General features: G+C 39.1%; 1 protein-coding gene across 1 annotated transcript in view; it reads left to right on the forward strand.

Annotated features, from left to right (window-relative positions):
• Nucleotides 1–17,500, forward strand: part of LOC115212941 (cathepsin Z) — a 43,114-nt gene that overhangs the window by 6,399 nt on the left and 19,215 nt on the right. Inside the window, exons 2-3 of the mRNA XM_029781785.2 lie at nucleotides 4,978–5,096; nucleotides 16,113–16,337. Of these exons, the coding sequence (XP_029637645.1) occupies nucleotides 4,978–5,096; nucleotides 16,113–16,337 (344 nt within the window). The remainder of the gene's footprint in view (nucleotides 1–4,977; nucleotides 5,097–16,112; nucleotides 16,338–17,500) is intronic.

The following is a 17,500-nucleotide window of genomic DNA, read 5'->3' on the forward strand; positions in this document are numbered from 1 at the left end:
GTGTAGCAACATCTGATAGCCTGGTCGGTCATGGTGATTACAATTACACCACAAACAATAACATTCAAACTCCCTTGATGTTTTGTCGTCTGTACTCCAAGTGGGTGAGACTCATGGAAGAAGAGGACCCAGGAAGAGATGGGACAAAATACTAAAAGACGACCTCAGAATGCTGAATCTTTTGGATGAGATGACAAAGGACCAAGATACCTGTACTCAAGAAGATGTACCCTCTACAGTGGAAGTGTTAAGGCCACATTGCCTTGTGAAGAGAATTGGCTTGCAAGGGTCCTGTGCCGGTGCCATGTAAAAAAAAACTCTCATGCCAGTAGCATGTTAAAAGAACCCAGCACACACTGTAATGTGTTTGGCATTAGGAAGGGCATCCAGCTGTAAAAACCAAGTCAAATCAGACTGGAACTAGGTGCAGTTCTCTGGCTTGCCAGCTCCAGTCAAACTGTCCAACCCACACCAGCATGGAAAACGGACATTAAAGGATGATGATGATGATGAGGATTATGAGTTATTACAACTTTTTCTTTTTGTTCACAGGAAGGATAAAATTTTGTTTGTCAAAAACCTCAACAAATTCAATGAATGTATTAAAAAAAACATAAAAACATTGACATATTTTGAGCAAAAACCAGTCAACTATTGAAGAATTTCCCCAGATTCAAACAAACCAACAATTTATTGAAATTAATCCACAGTTTGACATATTTAGATAAACTTATCATCAAAACAACCAACCGGAAATCTTTTGTTCTTTGTTTCATTTTTCAATAAACAGCTTACATTTCTTATATATACTGGAATCAATAAACACCTGGCCTATTTGGATAAAAATGCCACTCAAACTGCTTAAAAGACAAAAAGCTTATTTATCCTTTGTTTCAGCACACACACACACAAGTGTACGAGTGGGTCAGACATTTCTGAGATGACCGAAAAAATGGCGAAATTGACGAACATTCTGGAAGACCTGCAACCAACAGAACTGAGAAAAACATTGCAGATGTGCATGCAGCTGTGAGGGGAAATCATCAAATCACCATTTGTGAGTTATCAGAGGATATGCAGATTAGTTACAGTTCAGTTCAGTCCATTATCACTGAAGATTTGGGTACGAGACTTGTGTCTGCGAAATCTGTGCCAAAACTGCTTTTAGCTGACCAAAAGGACACATGGGTTTCAGTTGCACAAGATCTCCTTGATTTTGTTGAGAACGATGAAAACTTTTTGAAAACTTTGCGTAGGCCACTGAGCAGGTATCACCAAGCTTTTGGTAAAATTTGATGCAGATTCTCTGCTTAACTTTGCTCTGTACACACACACATGTGTGTGCACACCTTTATCTCCATGTGCATATGCACATAAGCACATGCACACGCATGTGCACAAACAAGTGTGTACATGTACATACATACACACACATGACTTCGCATATATATGGGCATGCATGCATGTACGTGTACACCCACGTGCACGTGTACACATGTATGCCCATGCACACACTTCTGTGCACATGTATATGGTGAGCAAATGCATATGCACACATGCACACACATACATATTCATATGGTCATGCACAATGGGTGATGTACAAAGGGTGAGAGTATGCAGGTGGACAAGCATGGAGAAGTGTTGGGGATTGGTGATTTGTGGTGCTGTTTATGGGGGTTAATTTGTGACGGTGACCTTGGTGCAAGCAGTGCTAGGGGTGGCTGGTACTAAGGAGGGTTGTTGGCTGTAAGTGGCTTGAAATTTATTGATTGAAGTTGAAGCAAATTCTTTTACAGTAGACACAGGTATGTCTGTATAGTTAAGAAGCTTCCTTTGCAACCACATAGTTTGTGACCTTATACTTCCAGCAAGACTGCCCTCACCCCCCAGCTCCAAACCTAGAAATACATAAATTTTATCTTATTTGTTCTTCAGCCAACAAAAGCAATGTTGTATGATTTATTGTTGTTCTTTAGCCCCAGGTCAGACTTGTTAAAGTAGACCTATGATCTCAGGAATCCCAGTAATGATCAGGAGAGTATATGATTCTTTACACATGCACCTTTATTATATACAATAAAGAAAAGAAGCTAACGAGGGAAACTCTATGTGCTCACTTGAGCTTCTGAATATTGCAGCAAAATCATTCTCAAATTCATACCATCCTATCTTAAAAAATCAAACTAGACCAGTTCTGGTTAATAAATTTCTTTTTACATTTAGTTTTTTATTTTTTTTTTTTTTATTTTGCTACTTATACAAGGTTTTGTTTCTAAAACATGGTTGTAAAATGAATTGTTTTTCTTAAGTATCAAATCACCTTGAGCTAATTTTAATTGTTATGAGAGGATTAATTGGTTTTAATTGATTTATAGACGTTTGTGCTCAGGTCAGCTTTGATTAAAACAAAATATTGACAGCTTGAACCAATCGTAGGTCTGTTCAAGTTGAGACTAATTTATTATTTCAGACATTCTTTATCTCAAACTTTATTATCCAGTAAGTCCTACTTTTTTTTTCAAGACAATAGCGTGTGATTTACAAAAGACTTTGATGTATTCAAAGTGGTCAAAGCAACCATATAGAAGTTTGTCAGCTATTTTTTTTTTTGTACTAGAAAAAAAATTAGTTAATCTCGTCAAGAATATAATTTTCTTTGTTTTTGGGATTCAAGTTGAAGCAGATTCATATACAGTAGACACAGGCATGTCTGTATGGTTAAGAAGCTTCCTTTGCAACCACATGATTTCAGGTTCAGTCCCCCTGTGTGGCATCTTGTGCAAGTGTCTTCTACTATATCTACTATAGCCCTTGGCCAACCAATGCCTTATGGGTGAAGTAAATAGACAGAAGCTGCGTGGAAGCCGGTCATGTATATACATATATATACATACATGCACACACACACACACATATGCACACACGTGCACTCACACACACACATGGATCAAATTATTCAGCAGTAATAAATTTACCATACTAGTAACTACACCAATAAGAAAGTAGTGAAAATGAGGATTCTATTGGTTTCATTCATCAGACTAGCCATAATTGGGCATCACTTTTTAGGACATAGCTAATTACATCAATCCCAACACTTATTTTATCAACCTCGGAAATGTAAAAAACAAAGTGGGTCTGGGTGGAATTTGAACTCAAAACATAGAGGGAAGTAACCAAATATCTTATGCATCTAACATTCTACTGATTCCGCTATGCAGCAACTATAGATGTAAGTTCACAGCCATAGTGAAGACATACTGGATACTTTAAATAAGTCTAACAGTGTATGAGGTGCAGTGTTAATTACATGAAGGAGAAAGGAGATGTAAACTTCACAAACTGCAGTATATTCACAGTATGTGGAGGCGCAATGGCCCAGTGGTTAGGGCAGCGGACTCGTGGTCATAGGATCACTGTTTCGATTCCCAGATCAGGTATTGTGAGTATTTATTGAGCGAAAACACCTAAAGCTCCATGAGGCTTTGGCAGGAGGTGGTGGTGAACCCTGCTGTACTTTTTCACCACAACTTTCTCTCACTCTTTCTTCCTGTTTCTGTTGTACCTGTATTTCAAAGAGCCAGCCTTGTCACACTCTGTGTCACGCTGAATCTCCCTGAGAACTACGTTAAGGGTACACATGTCTGTGGAGTGTTCAGCCACTTGCATGTTAATAAATGAGCTGCGACGTCACTGGTGCCAAGCTGTTTCCCTTGGATAACATCAGTGACATGGAGAGGGGAGCTGGTATGCGTAGGCGACTGCTGGTTTTCCATAAACAACCTCACACAGACTTGTGCCTCGGAGGGTAACTTTCTAGGTGCAATCCCATGTTCATTCATGACCGAAGGGGGTCACAACAACAATTCACAGTATATTCACAAGCTGCAGTATATTTAATCTATCTAGAAAAGCAAAATCCCAGAATAAAAACTAACGGAGATGTTTTGGTCTTGACAAACTCTTTACTGTTAGTGACATGAGAAATTGAATGAAGTCTATGCCGTAAAGTGGATGATGATAGAAAGGGTATCTGACCATAAAAGCCAAAAATGCATGAGGTACAACAGAACAAGCATTGATGATTTTCTGTTATTTTGTGTATCAGATGTTGAAGGGCCTCAACAAAATAACAAAAAGCTGGGCTAGAACAAATCCATGCTCACATAGAAAAATGAATGTAAAATGATGATGATGATGATGATAATGGCTGGTGTATTTTAGGCATATTCAGAATTTCCATCCGCTAAATTTCACTTACATATGATGGGCTTTAGATGATTCTTGACTCTGCTAGAAGACACTTGCCATGCAGAAAGAACCAAACCTGGAATCGCATTATTGTAATATTAAATTCTTAACCAGGAGTGGCGGTGTGGTAAGTAGCTTGCTAACCAACCACATGGTTCCGGGTTCAGTCCCACTGTGTGGCATCTTGGGCAAGTGTCTTCTGCTATAGCTCCGGGCCGACCAATGCCTTGTGAGTGGATTTGGTAGACGGAAACTGAAAGAAGCCTATCGTATATATGTATATATATATATATATATATATATATGTATGTGTGTTTGTGCGTCTGTGTTTATCCTCCTAGCATGTTTGACAACCAATGCTGGTGTGTTTACGTCCCCATCACTTAGCGGTTCGGCAAAAGAGACCGATAGAATAAGTACTGGGCTTACAAAGAATAAGTCCCGGGGTCGATTTGCTCGACTAAAGGTGGTGCTCCAGCATGGCTGCAGTCAAATGACTGAAACAAGTAAAAGAGTTAGCCATGCTTTTACCCCTGTGGTTATAAGAAAGCAATTACAAATTGTTACTTCATAGAGTTTTAACAAAATTTAAAAATTTTCTGTGTTGATCCACTTTATAATTAGGATCTAATTAATAATGATTGATCCAATTAACTTACAGTCAGCCCTAATTACCTTTGTATGATTAAATCAGTAATTTAAAATTTCAATTTCATTTTTTAGAACTTATGCTCGTCCACATGAAGTCTTAAGATATGAAGATATTCCCAAGAGTTGGGATTGGCGTAACATGAATGGTATCAATTATGCAAGCACAAACCGTAACCAACATATTCCACAATGTAAGTTGTATTATTTTAAGATTCTTTTCAAACAATAACAATGAAATATTCTTGCATTTACCTGTACATAGACTATCTCTACTTACCTTGTATTTACTTTTACAAACAAGGATTGTTTTTACCTATACAATGACTAATATAATTTACTCATATATAGACTAACATAATTTACTTGCACCTACACTAACTGTATTTATCTCTATATAGTCTTTACCTGTTAATAGACTGTGTATTTACATATGTATGGACTAATTCTGGACTTTCTCTAGTTACCTGTACATTGACTAACTATATGTATGGACTAGTTTGTATTTACTTCTGCATAGATAGTCTGTACTTGACAACTCATATTTACCTGTACATATTCTCTGTATATACCTCTATATGACCTGTCTGTATTTACCTCTACTGGTTCTTATGTTTACCTCTACGTGGACTACTCAAAGGGACTTGTGTGTACATGTACATAGAGTCTATGTATCTACTATATGTACAGGCATCTCTCAGCCATGCTATTATCTTAACTGTTTAAATAACAAAAAGCAGCTGTGGAATATACATTATTTTTCTTCACTTTCATTTAATCAATATTCTTGTCATATTACAACTAGACTATTATTTAGTTAAAAATACTTTTAAAATTTCATTGTAGCTCTATTTCAATATTTAACAATTTTTCAAAAAGTATAGTCATAATAATAATAATAATGATAATAATAATAATAATAATAATAAATGCCCTGATGCTGTACCAGGCAGTGGCTCTTGTGGCTTCTGATCTTAACTGATTAGAAGTGTTATCATGTACATTGTTTTGTCTTGGTATAAAAGATGGGCTACTGCAAATATTCTGCTCAATACCACATATTTGCTTGTCAGTTGTTTGACTTTAAACAGTTGAGTATGCCCCTTAGTGGTTGACGATATGTGCATCTCTGACCATGAGCAGAAGTAGTGGGGGAGCATCATAGCCATGTGTTGAGAGGGATTCTTTGGGGTTTGAATAATTCACCTCTGGAAACATGGGTGTTTCGTTCAACATCCTGAAACAATCCTTATTCAGGGACCTTTTGAGCGGGATGGGTTACTTGACCAGAAGAAAATTCTAACTGGGCTCCATCTGCAAGGCCATGTGCTGTTTATCTTGATATGAGATTACCATGTTGCACACACATGGTTGTGATGCATGTGGCTAGTGTACGCTTATCAGACTGGTAGTGATGATGGGTACACTGGGCTTCGTATATTTTACCCCAGTGTCACTTGATGGCATGCACTGCTCTCTCAATAATAATAGTAATGATAATAATGATAATGATAATAATGATAATGATAATGATGGTGATGACAATAATAATGATGATGATAATAATTGTTTCAAATTTGTGTACAAGGCCAGAAATTTTGTGGAAGGGACTAAGTCAGTGGTTCCCAAAGTGGGTGGTATTGCCCCCCCCCTCTCTGTGGGTGGCAGAAAGATCAAAAGGGGTATTGAAGAAAAATGGGGTAATAATAGGGTGGCCAAAAGGGGGTGGTGGATGTACCCCCACCCCACCACCACTGAAAAAATAATGGGTTAATTAGGTTAAGTTTTATATGTGAAATACAGTTGTTTTGAATTTGCTGCAGAAAGTGGTTTGTGTTTGTGGTGCTGGTGATAGGGAGGGGGCGCTAGGAATGTGGCTCTAGTGCCAAAGGGGGAGCAGCTTGAAAAAGTTTGGGAACCACTGGGCTAAGTTAATTACATTTACCCCAGGGTTCACCCGGTACTTATTTCATTAATCCTAAAAGGATAAAAGGCAAAGTTGACAATAGCAGCATTTGAACTCAGAATATAAAGACAGATGAATTGCTACTTAGTATTTTGCCCTGTATGCTAACAATTATGTCAGCTAGCTCACCTTTATAATAATAACAACACCAACAATAATAATAATAGTATGACGGAAGAAAATACTTGTACACTAATAGATGTAAGTGTTCCCACTTATAAAAATATATCAGTCAGGGAATTAAATATAAGGACCTGGAAATTGAAATACAAAAGATGTGGCATCTTAAAACAAGAACTATTCCTGTTATTGTAGGTGCCCTAGGTATGATAAAAGAGGGATGTCAGAAATATCTGGATATGATCCCAGGAGAACCATGTCTTAGAGAAATCCAAAGGATTGTGCTGACAAGTACTGCTCACATCCTTGGAAAAACACTATCCATTTGAATGTCTGTGTTGTATTATATGAAGATATTTCACTACCTTCCCTCCCCAAGCTTTCAGTCATACTGTAACATCTCTAATCTGTCACTCCCCCTAGGACACTGGGTGTCTTGGCAAGTGACTGTAACAAAGATGCAGATTAAAAGTAAAAAAAAAATAATAATAATAACAATAATAGGCACAGGAGTGGCTGTGTGGTAAGTAGCTTGTTTACCAACCACATAGTTCCGGGTTCAGTCCCACTGCGTGGCACCTTGGGCAAGTGTCTTCTGCTCTAGCCTCGGGCCGACCAAAGCCTTGTGAGTGGATTTGGTAGACGGAAACTGAAAGAAGCCCGTCGTATATATGTATATATATATATGCATGTGTGTGTTTGTGTGTCTGTGTTTGTCTCCCTAGCATTGTTTAACAACCAATGCTGGTGTGTTTATGTCCCCGTTACTTAGCGGTTCGGCAAAAGAGACCGATAGAATAAGTACTGGGCTTACAAAGAATAAGTCCCAGGGTTGAGTTGCTCAACTAAAGGCGGTGCTCCAGCATGGCCACAGTCAAATGACTGAAACAAGTAAAAGAGTAAAGAGAGAGTAATAATAACAATAATAATAACCCTTCTTTCTACTTTATAGGCACAAGGCCTGAAATTTGGGGAAGGGGGAGGGGGATTACATCAAGCCCAGAATTTAACTGGTACTTAATTTATTGATCCTGAAAGGATGAAAGGCAAAGTAAACCTCAGTGGAATTTGAACTCAGAACATAGCGATGGGTGAAATACTGCTAAGCATTTCGTCTAGCATGCTAATGATTCTGCCAGCTCACCACCTTAATAATTGTGATTTCAAATTTTGGCACAAGGCCAGCAATGTGGGTGGGGAGGGGAGATGTTAAGTCAATTGATAATAATAATAGTAGTTTCAAATTTTGGTACTCATTTTATCAACCCGGAGAGGATGAAGGGCAAAGTTGACCTCGTTGGAATTTGAACTCAAAGCATAATAAGGGATGAAATGCCACTAAGTATTTTGCCCGGCATGCTAACAATTCTGCCAGCTCACTGCTTTATACTATTACTACTACTACTACTACTACTACTACTACTACTACTAATAATAATAATAATAATAATAATAATAATAATAATAATAACAATAACAACAGCAACAACAACAATAATCCTTTTCTACTCTAGGCACAAGGCTCCAAATTTTTAGGGATAGGGCCAGTCGATTAGATTGACCCCAGTATGCTGGTGTGAAGGCGCATGGCTCAGTGGTTAGAGTGTCAAGCTTACGATTATGAGGTTGTGAGTTTGATTCCCGGACCAGGTTGCGTGTTGTGTTCTTGAGCAAGGCACTTTATTTCACATTGCTCCTGTTAACTCAGCTGTAGAAATGAGTTGCGACATTACTGGTGTCAAGCTGTGTCAGCCTTTGCCTTTCCCTTGGATAACACTGGTGGCATGGAGAGGGGAGGCTGGTATGCATGGGCAACTGCTAGCCTTCCATAATCAACCTTGCCCGGACTTGTGCCTCGGAGGGTAACTTTCTAGGTGCAATCCCATGGTCATTCATGACCGAAGGGGGTCCTTAAAAAGTATGCAACCGGTACTTAATTTATTGACCCCGAAAGGATGAAAGGCATAGTCGATCTTGGCGGAATTTGAACTCAGAACGTAAAGACAGACGAAATACCGCTAAGCATTTTGCCCGGCGTGCTAATGTTTCTGCCAGCTTGCCACCTTACTACTACTATAACTACTACTACTACTACTACTACTACTAATAATAATAATAATAGTAGTAGTAGTAGTAGCAGTAGTAGTAGTAGTAGTAGTAGTAATGATAATAATAATAATAATAATAATAATAATCCTTTCTTCTAAAGGCACAAAGCCTGAAATTTTGGGGGAGGGGACAAGTTGATTACATCAACTCCAGAATTTCAATAGCGGAATTTGAACTCAGAATGTAAAGATAGAAGAAATGCCATTAAGCATTTTGCCTGGCACAGTAGCGATTCTGCCAGCTTGCCACCTTTAATAATGATAATAATAAGTTGGGAAACTAATGTCATCTGATGGTGTAGAACTGGCCAACAGTGCAAGATTTAAGGATGTTGAGGTGGATGGATACAAATGGTTCTTTTGGAGTACAACAAAATCAAGTAGAGTGAGATGAAGGAGGGCTTTAGGTGAGAAAACCTCAGGAGAACCAAGTTAATTATGAGGAGTAGACTCAGAAGAATGAACAAGATCAGGGCAGTGAATACATGGGTTGTCTCTTTAATGTGATATGGCATAAATATTGTTAGATGAACAAAGAACGAGCTTGAGGAAATGGATAGAAAGACAAGGAAAGTGATGACAATGAACAAGGAACTACATACCAAAAGTGATGTCGATAGATTGTATGTATCTAGAACAGGCCTGGCCAACTCAAATTACATTGCAGGCCACTTTAATCACAGAAAGGGTTTTTGAGGGCTGCTTGTATACTGACAGAATTGAAAGCATTTTGGTTTCTCATGCTATTATTATAATAATGAATGAATAAGCGTTGATTCGCCATGAAATATTATCGTGGTACAGATAGTAGTATCTTTCTTTTTTACTTTTCAGTACAATCTTTAATTTTTGATAAAATTTTTTAAAATGTATGTTTAAATAAACCCATTTCAAGAAAGTATCAAGCAGACCAGCCCTGGTCTAGAAACAATGAAGGAAAAGGGATGATAGGACACAAGAGTTTGTTGTCAGTGAAGGGGACAATCTGGGATGGTATGTCAAACAGCAGATTGAACCTTTGGTTGTTGCTGTTAGAAATAGTAACACGATACATAGTGAAAATGTGACACACCCAAAAGAATTTAGGAAACAGGATGGAGAGCAAAGATTGGATGAGTGGAAAGTAAAAGCATTGCATGGGCAATACCCTAGAGAAATGGAAGGGAAATATAAGACCAATGCCTTGAGGTGACGAAGAAAAAGTGATCTAAAATGATGCAGTGAGGTACTGATATGCAATATTCAGGAACTAAATTACATCTAGTTCTAAATAGATAAGAGTAGTGAATTGCCCCTTTGTAGGATGTGTAGTGTCAAAAATGAAACTATCTCTCTTATTGTGAGTGAGTGTAGCAAACTGGCTCAAAAGGAATACAAAAGGAGGCATGATAATGTAGTTGAGTATATTCATTGGAAATTGTGTGAGAAGTACAATCTTGAAGAGACATTGAAATGGTATGAGTTTGACCCAGAAGGTGTCACCAAGAATAATGAGTATAAGATCTTGTGGGATTTTGCAAAACTGAGTGATTCAGAGACCAGATATTGTTGTGGTTGGTAATATGATGAAGGAAACCAAGATCATAGATATTGCCATACCTGGGGATGTATGAGTGGACAATAAAGAATTTGAAAGATTGAGAAATACAAACCACTTCATAATGCGATTGCACAAATGTGGACAATCATCATCATCGTTTAACGTCCACTTTCCATGCTGGTATGGGTTGGACGGTTTGACTGAGGACTGGTGAGCAAGAGGCTGCACCAGGCTCAATCTGATCTGGCAAAGTTTCTACAGCTGGATGTCATTCCTAATGCCAACCACTCTGAGAGTGTAGTGGGTGCTTTTACATGCCACCAGCACGAGGGCCAGTCAGGTGGTTCTGGCAATGACTACGCTCAAAGGTGTTTTTACGTGCTACCTGCACAGGAGCCAGTCAGGCGGCACTGGCAATGACCATGCTTGAATGCTGTTTTTCACGTGCCACCAGCACATGTGCTGGTAAGGCGACACTAGCAACTATCACACTGGAATGATGCTTTTCATGCATCACCAGCATGGGAGCCAACCCATGGCCCTGGCAACAATGAAAACACTAACTGTTGTCTCAATAGTTGTAGGACCATTAGGAGCATTCACAACCAGGTTTGAAAAATTTATTTGAGAAATTGGGATTGACATGAGGGTAGAATATGCTCAGAAAAACTGCTTTATTGGGGACAGTGAGGATTTTGGAACTGGTACTTGGATGTTAAGTATCATGGAAAGAGACCATGCAAGGCTCTTGCAACAAGTTGTTGTCTGCTCTTATGGAAGTGAAATATAATAATAATACTCTTTACTCTCTTTTACTCTTTTACTTGTTTCAGTCATTTGACTGCAGCCATGCTGGAGCACTGCCTTTAGTCGAGCAAATCGACCCCAGGACTTATTCTTTGTAAGCCTAGTACTTATTCTATCAGTCTCTTTTGCCAAACTTCTAAGTTACAGAGATGTAAACACACCAGCATCGGTTGTCAAGTGATGTTGGGGGGACAAACACAGACACACAAACATATACACACACACACACACACACACACACATATATATATACATATATATGTATATATAAATATATATGACGGGCTTCTTTCAGCTTCCGTCCACCAAATTCACTCACAAGGCTTTGGTCGGCCCTAGGCTATAGTAGAAGACACTTGCCCAAGGTGCCACGCAGAGGGATTGAACCCAGAGCCATGTGGCTGGTAAGCTACTTACCACACAGCCACAATAATAATCCTTTTATACTATAGGTACAAGACCCGAAATTTTGGGGGAGCCGTCTAATCAGTTACGTTGACCCCCCAGTCCTCCATTGGTACTTATTTTATTAAGTTCAAAAGGATGAAAGGCAAAGTTGACCTCAGCAGACTTCATGATAAATATATAATAATTAGCATATTTTAGAGATTGAATTATTTGAAGGAATTACTCTGACTAATATTAATTAACGAGTAATGCTGTCCTTTTTTCATCACATGATTCCTTCTAAATAATGATTGTGAAGTGTGTCAATCTGTTGTGTAACTTCTGATTCAGCAACTTCATCGTTCCTTTTCCTCCTCCTCCTCCTCTCTCTCCCCTCTTCCACATCACTCTTTCTCTCTCTTCCTCCTCTCTCTCTCCCTCCTCCTCCTTTCATAATGAATGAAAAAATAAGAATTGTCATACATTTAGCTAGCTAGCAAATAATTTCTCTGTTTAGTTATTGACCTGTATTCATCTGTCTATCTATCAGTTTTCTTTACCTGCTTTCACTCCTTTCTTTTTTCTTTCTTTTTTCCATCTGTTTTCTCTCTTTTTCTTTTTCTCTATCTATTTGTTTTTCTCTCTTCTCTTCCTTCTTTCTCTCTCTTTTTTTTCCTCTTCCACTCTCTCAGTCATTTTCTCACACTTTCTCTTTTTCTATCTCTCTTTCTCCCTTCATTCTTTCTTCCCTTTTTCTTTCCTTCCTTTTCCTACTTTCTTTCTTTCGTTCGTTCTGTCTTTCTTTCTCTCTTCCCTTCATACTAATAAGCCAAACTTCTAGATGCTATCTGTACACCCCTGTTCCTTCCTTTCCTCCATTTCAGAAAGATAGTTGAATGATTAACTTCTCACAACCATTTTCAGGACATCTACCCATGTAGGTGCAGACATGACTACAGTTGTAGGCATGGCTGTGTGATAAGAAGCTTGCTTCCTGACCACATTATTCCAGATTTAGTCCTACTGTGTGCACCTTGAACAAATGCCTTCAACTACAGCTTCAGGTTAACCAAAGCCTTTGTGAGTGAATTTGGTTGACAGAAACTGATATATGTGTATTTGTCCTCCACCACCATTTGATAACTGGTATTGCAATGGCACAGAACGCTGTATTATAAGGCGGCGAGCTGGCAGAAATGTTAGCAGGCCGGGTGAAATGCTTAGCGGTATTTCATCTGCCGCTACGTTCTGAGTTCAAATTCTGCTGAAACTTTGCCTTTCATCCTTTCAGGGTCGATAAATTAAGTACCAGTTATGCACTGGGGTCGATATAATCGACTTAATCCATTTGTCTATCCTTGTTTGTCCTCTCTGCGTTTAGCCCCTTGTGGGTAGTAAAGAAATAGGTATCGGTGAGTTTATGTCCTCATAATTTGGCAGTTTTTCTAAAGAGACTGATAGATTAAGTACTAGGCTTAAAAAGAATATAAGTACCAAGGTCAATTCATTCAGCTAAAAATTCAAGCCACTGCCCCAGCATTGCTGCAGTTTCATGACTGAAATGTATAAGAGGTGAAAGATAAAAGATACTGTCACTTTCATAAAAGCATGTAAAAATTACTGGCCTTGATGCAGGATATACTTTGCTGATTCCCCTGTGTCAACCTACAACCATTCATTACAGATTCTCCTCTAACTTTTAATAAGACCCTGTCAGACCTGCATTCGCCTTGTCAATAAACGCAAAAGTCAAGGACAAAACTTACTAAAATGTGACATTTATCTACTTACTACAATATCTGCAAATGGTCGGTTGTGTGTTGTTCTCAGTAGAGTCAGAGGGCTTTTGCACATAAAGACTTTTTTCCTGATCAAAGTCAGTTTGCACATGAAGATGTAACAGGCATTTCAATTATGAAAGTATTCATTAAATTCACGAAAAAATTTTGTCTTCCTCTCAGAGATTGCTTCATTGTCAAAATTCCCTGTTTGGGGAATGTTATATGTAATGTATCCTCAACTTTTTAACATCTGCTTTTACATGCTTGCATGGGTTCGACAATTTGTTGAAGTGAATTTTGCTATGTCCGAGTGCTCTTCCTGTTGCCAAACCTTATTCATTTCCAAGTAAGGTGATATTTCCCATTGCCAGACATGTTTTCACAAGGGATACTGCTTAGTTACATTCCCAAGTCATGCCAACTCATAAGGGCCTGTTTCCCGGTTTCATGGTGTATAAATACTCCACCTGGATGGGACGCTGGTCCATTGCAGGATTACTCACTTTTCCCAGCTGAGTGGACTGGAGCAATGTGAAATGCAGTGTTTTGCTCAAGAACACAACATGTTGCCCAGTCCAGGAATTAGAACCACAATCATACAATAATGAGTCCAACACTCTAACCACTAAGCCATGTGCCTCCACTAAGGAATACTGCTTGAATGACAGTAATGCATGCTTACAATTACCACATAAAGTCAAGGCAAAGAGACCAATAACATACACACTCACAAGGATGCATCATCATCATCATCATCTTTTAACATCTGTTTTCCATGCTGGCATAGGTTGGATGGCTTGACTGGATCTGGCCTGGCAGACAGCTACCCAGGTGGTGAGCTGCCCAGGCTCCAAATGTCTGTTGTAGCATGGTTTCTACAGCTGGATTCCCTTCCTAATACCAACCACTTTACAGAATGTAATGGGTGCTTTTACACACCACTGGCACAGGTGCTTTTTACATGGCACCAGCACCCACACTCACTGTGCTGTAAGGATTAGGATCACTCAGCTGGAGAGGGATGTAGGAGATGCCTGTATGTAAGGACAAACATGCTTTCACTTAGCTTGGAGTGTCTTATCAAGAACAGCAAACAACCAGAAGCCTCAGTCCTTGTCATCCTCTCTCTGAGGCTCTACACATAAATACTTATATATATATATATATATATATATCATCTTCATCATCATCATTTAACATCCACTTTCCATGCTAGCATGGGTTGGACTATTTGGCTGAACCAAACTCCAATCTGATCTAGCAGACTTTCTACAGCTGGATGCCCTTCCTAATGCCAACCATTCCAAGAGTGTAGTGGGTGCTTTTACGTGCCACCGGCACAAGGGCCAGTCAGGCGGTACTGGCAATGGCCATGCTCAAATGGTGCTTTTTATGTGCCACCTGTACAGGAGCCAGTCAAGCAGCACAGGCAACGACCTCGCTCGAACGTTTTTTTCATGTGCCACCAGCACAAGTGCCAGTGAGGCAATGCAGGTAATGATCATGCTCGAATGGTGCTTTTTACATGTCACCGGCATGGAAGCCAGTTTGTTGCTCTATCAATGATCATGCTCGGATGGTACTCTTAGCGCTTCGATGAGATTCTTTCAGTTTCTGTCTGCCAAATCCACTCACAAGGCTTTGATAAGCTCAGAGCTATAGTAGAAGACATTTGCCCAAGGTGCCATGCAGTGGAACTGAGCTTAAAGCCATTGTAGGAAGTAAAACCTAATATGTATTTTGTTCTGTTAAATGTTTATTTTTATTTTCAACATTGGCACAGCATGGCTGTGTGGTAAGAACCTTACTTCCCAGCCATAAGGTTCAGTCCCACTGCATGGCACTTTAGGCCAGTGTCTTCTACTATAGCCTTGGGCTAACCAAAGCCTTATGAGTGGATTTGGTAGATGGAACCTGGAAAAAGCCTATCGTATATGTGTGTGTGTGTGTGTGTCTGTTTGTCTGTGTTTGTCCCCTCACCATCGCTTGACAACTGATGTTGGTGTGTTTACACCCCTGTAACTTAGCGGTTCGACAAAAAAGATAAGGATAAGGATAAGGATAAGTCCTGGAGTCAATTTGTTCAACTAAAAGGCAGTGCTCCAGCATGGCCGCAGTCAAATGACTGAAACAAGTAAAAATTTATTGGTTCAAGAAAACATTGAATTTGAATTACTTTTAATTTTTACGATTATAGATATGTTTATATATACATGTATGTTTATATATACATACATATAAAATTGGCTTCTTTTGGTTTCCATCTGCCAAATCCATCACAAGGCTTTGATCGGTCCAGGGCTATAACAGAAGATCCAAGGTGCCAAGGAGTGGGTCTGAACTCTAGACCACATGGTTGGAAAGTAAGCTTCTTAACCACACAGTCACACCTGTTCAGAATTATATATGTATCTTGTTGTATCATTCAGAATTGTGTATATTGGTCTCTCTCACTGAATTGTTCGAACTTATCTCCTCTGATTTCTGTTGTTTTATCTCAGACTGTGGATCCTGCTGGGCCATGGGCGCAACCAGTGCACTTGCTGATAGAATCAACATTCATCGATCTTACCCCTGGCCTCCTGCTTACTTATCTGTCCAGGAAGTCATTGATTGTGCAAATGCAGGCAGCTGCGAAGGTGGAGATGACACTGGTGTATATGCTTATGCTCATGCCCATGGGCTAGTGGATGAAACTTGCAACAATTACCAAGCCAAGAACCAAGGTAGGTCTTACTCTTCATATATATATATATATATAAATTAGAAAAAAAATACCTTTTATCAATTCAACAATGAAAAAATTAAATTATACCATGTAGAAAAAAATTACATCCTATAGAAAAAATTAAATATAAGATAAAAACATATACCAATGATTAAGTAATGTGCAAAATAATAAATAAAATGTATATATTTGGTAAAATGACTACACGTGTTTCATGGCTATATTTAAGAAATGATAACAGTAAAATCTATTCAATATAAATATAGCTTCTCTTCAGGTCAAGGAGAAAAACAATAAAATAATTAAATAAATATACGTATATAATCTTGTAAATACGAAATATCTTCATCATCATCATCATCATCGTTTAATGTCCGTTCTCCATGCTAGCATGGGTTGGACGGTTCGACTGGGGATCTGGGAAGCCAGAAGGCTGCACCAGGCTCCAGTTTTATCTGGCAATGTTTCTACAGCTGGATGCCCTTCCTAACGCCAACCACTCCGTGAGTGTAGTGGGTGCTTTTTACGTGCCACCTGCACAGGTGCCAGGCGAGGCTGGCAACGGCCACGGTCGGATTGGTGTATTTTATGTGCGACCGGCACGGAAGCCAGTCGAGGCGGCGCTGGCATCGGCCACGAGTCGGATAGTGCTTTTTACGTACCACCAGACCAGGGATCCTGGCTGGTTCAATTCGATTTCGATTTCACTTGCCCCAACATGTCTTCGCAAGCAAAGGGGGTTGGCATAGGTGCCTGTCGTACGGTTGGATTGGTGTATTTTACGTGCCACCGGCACGGAAGCCAGTGGAGGCGGCACTGGCATCGGCCACGAGTCGGATAGTGCTTTTTACGTACCACCAGACCAGGGATCCTGGCTGGCTCAGTTCGATTTCGATTTCGCTTAATAAATGATATATATTATACACACACACACACACACACACACACACCACACACACACACACACATATACACACACACACACACACACACATATATATATACATATATATGATGATGCATACATAATTAAGGATAAAATCAATTAATGATCTTAACAGTGGCCAGCATGTAATAAAAACCATACAGGTAAACATTAATATAAATATATAACTATATAGATATAATTATAGGTGCTGTTTCTCTTAACCTTTATGTGTA

The sequence above is a fragment of the Octopus sinensis genome, linkage group LG6, assembly GCF_006345805.1.
Source record: "Octopus sinensis linkage group LG6, ASM634580v1, whole genome shotgun sequence".
NCBI classification, from domain to species: domain Eukaryota; kingdom Metazoa; phylum Mollusca; class Cephalopoda; order Octopoda; family Octopodidae; genus Octopus; species Octopus sinensis.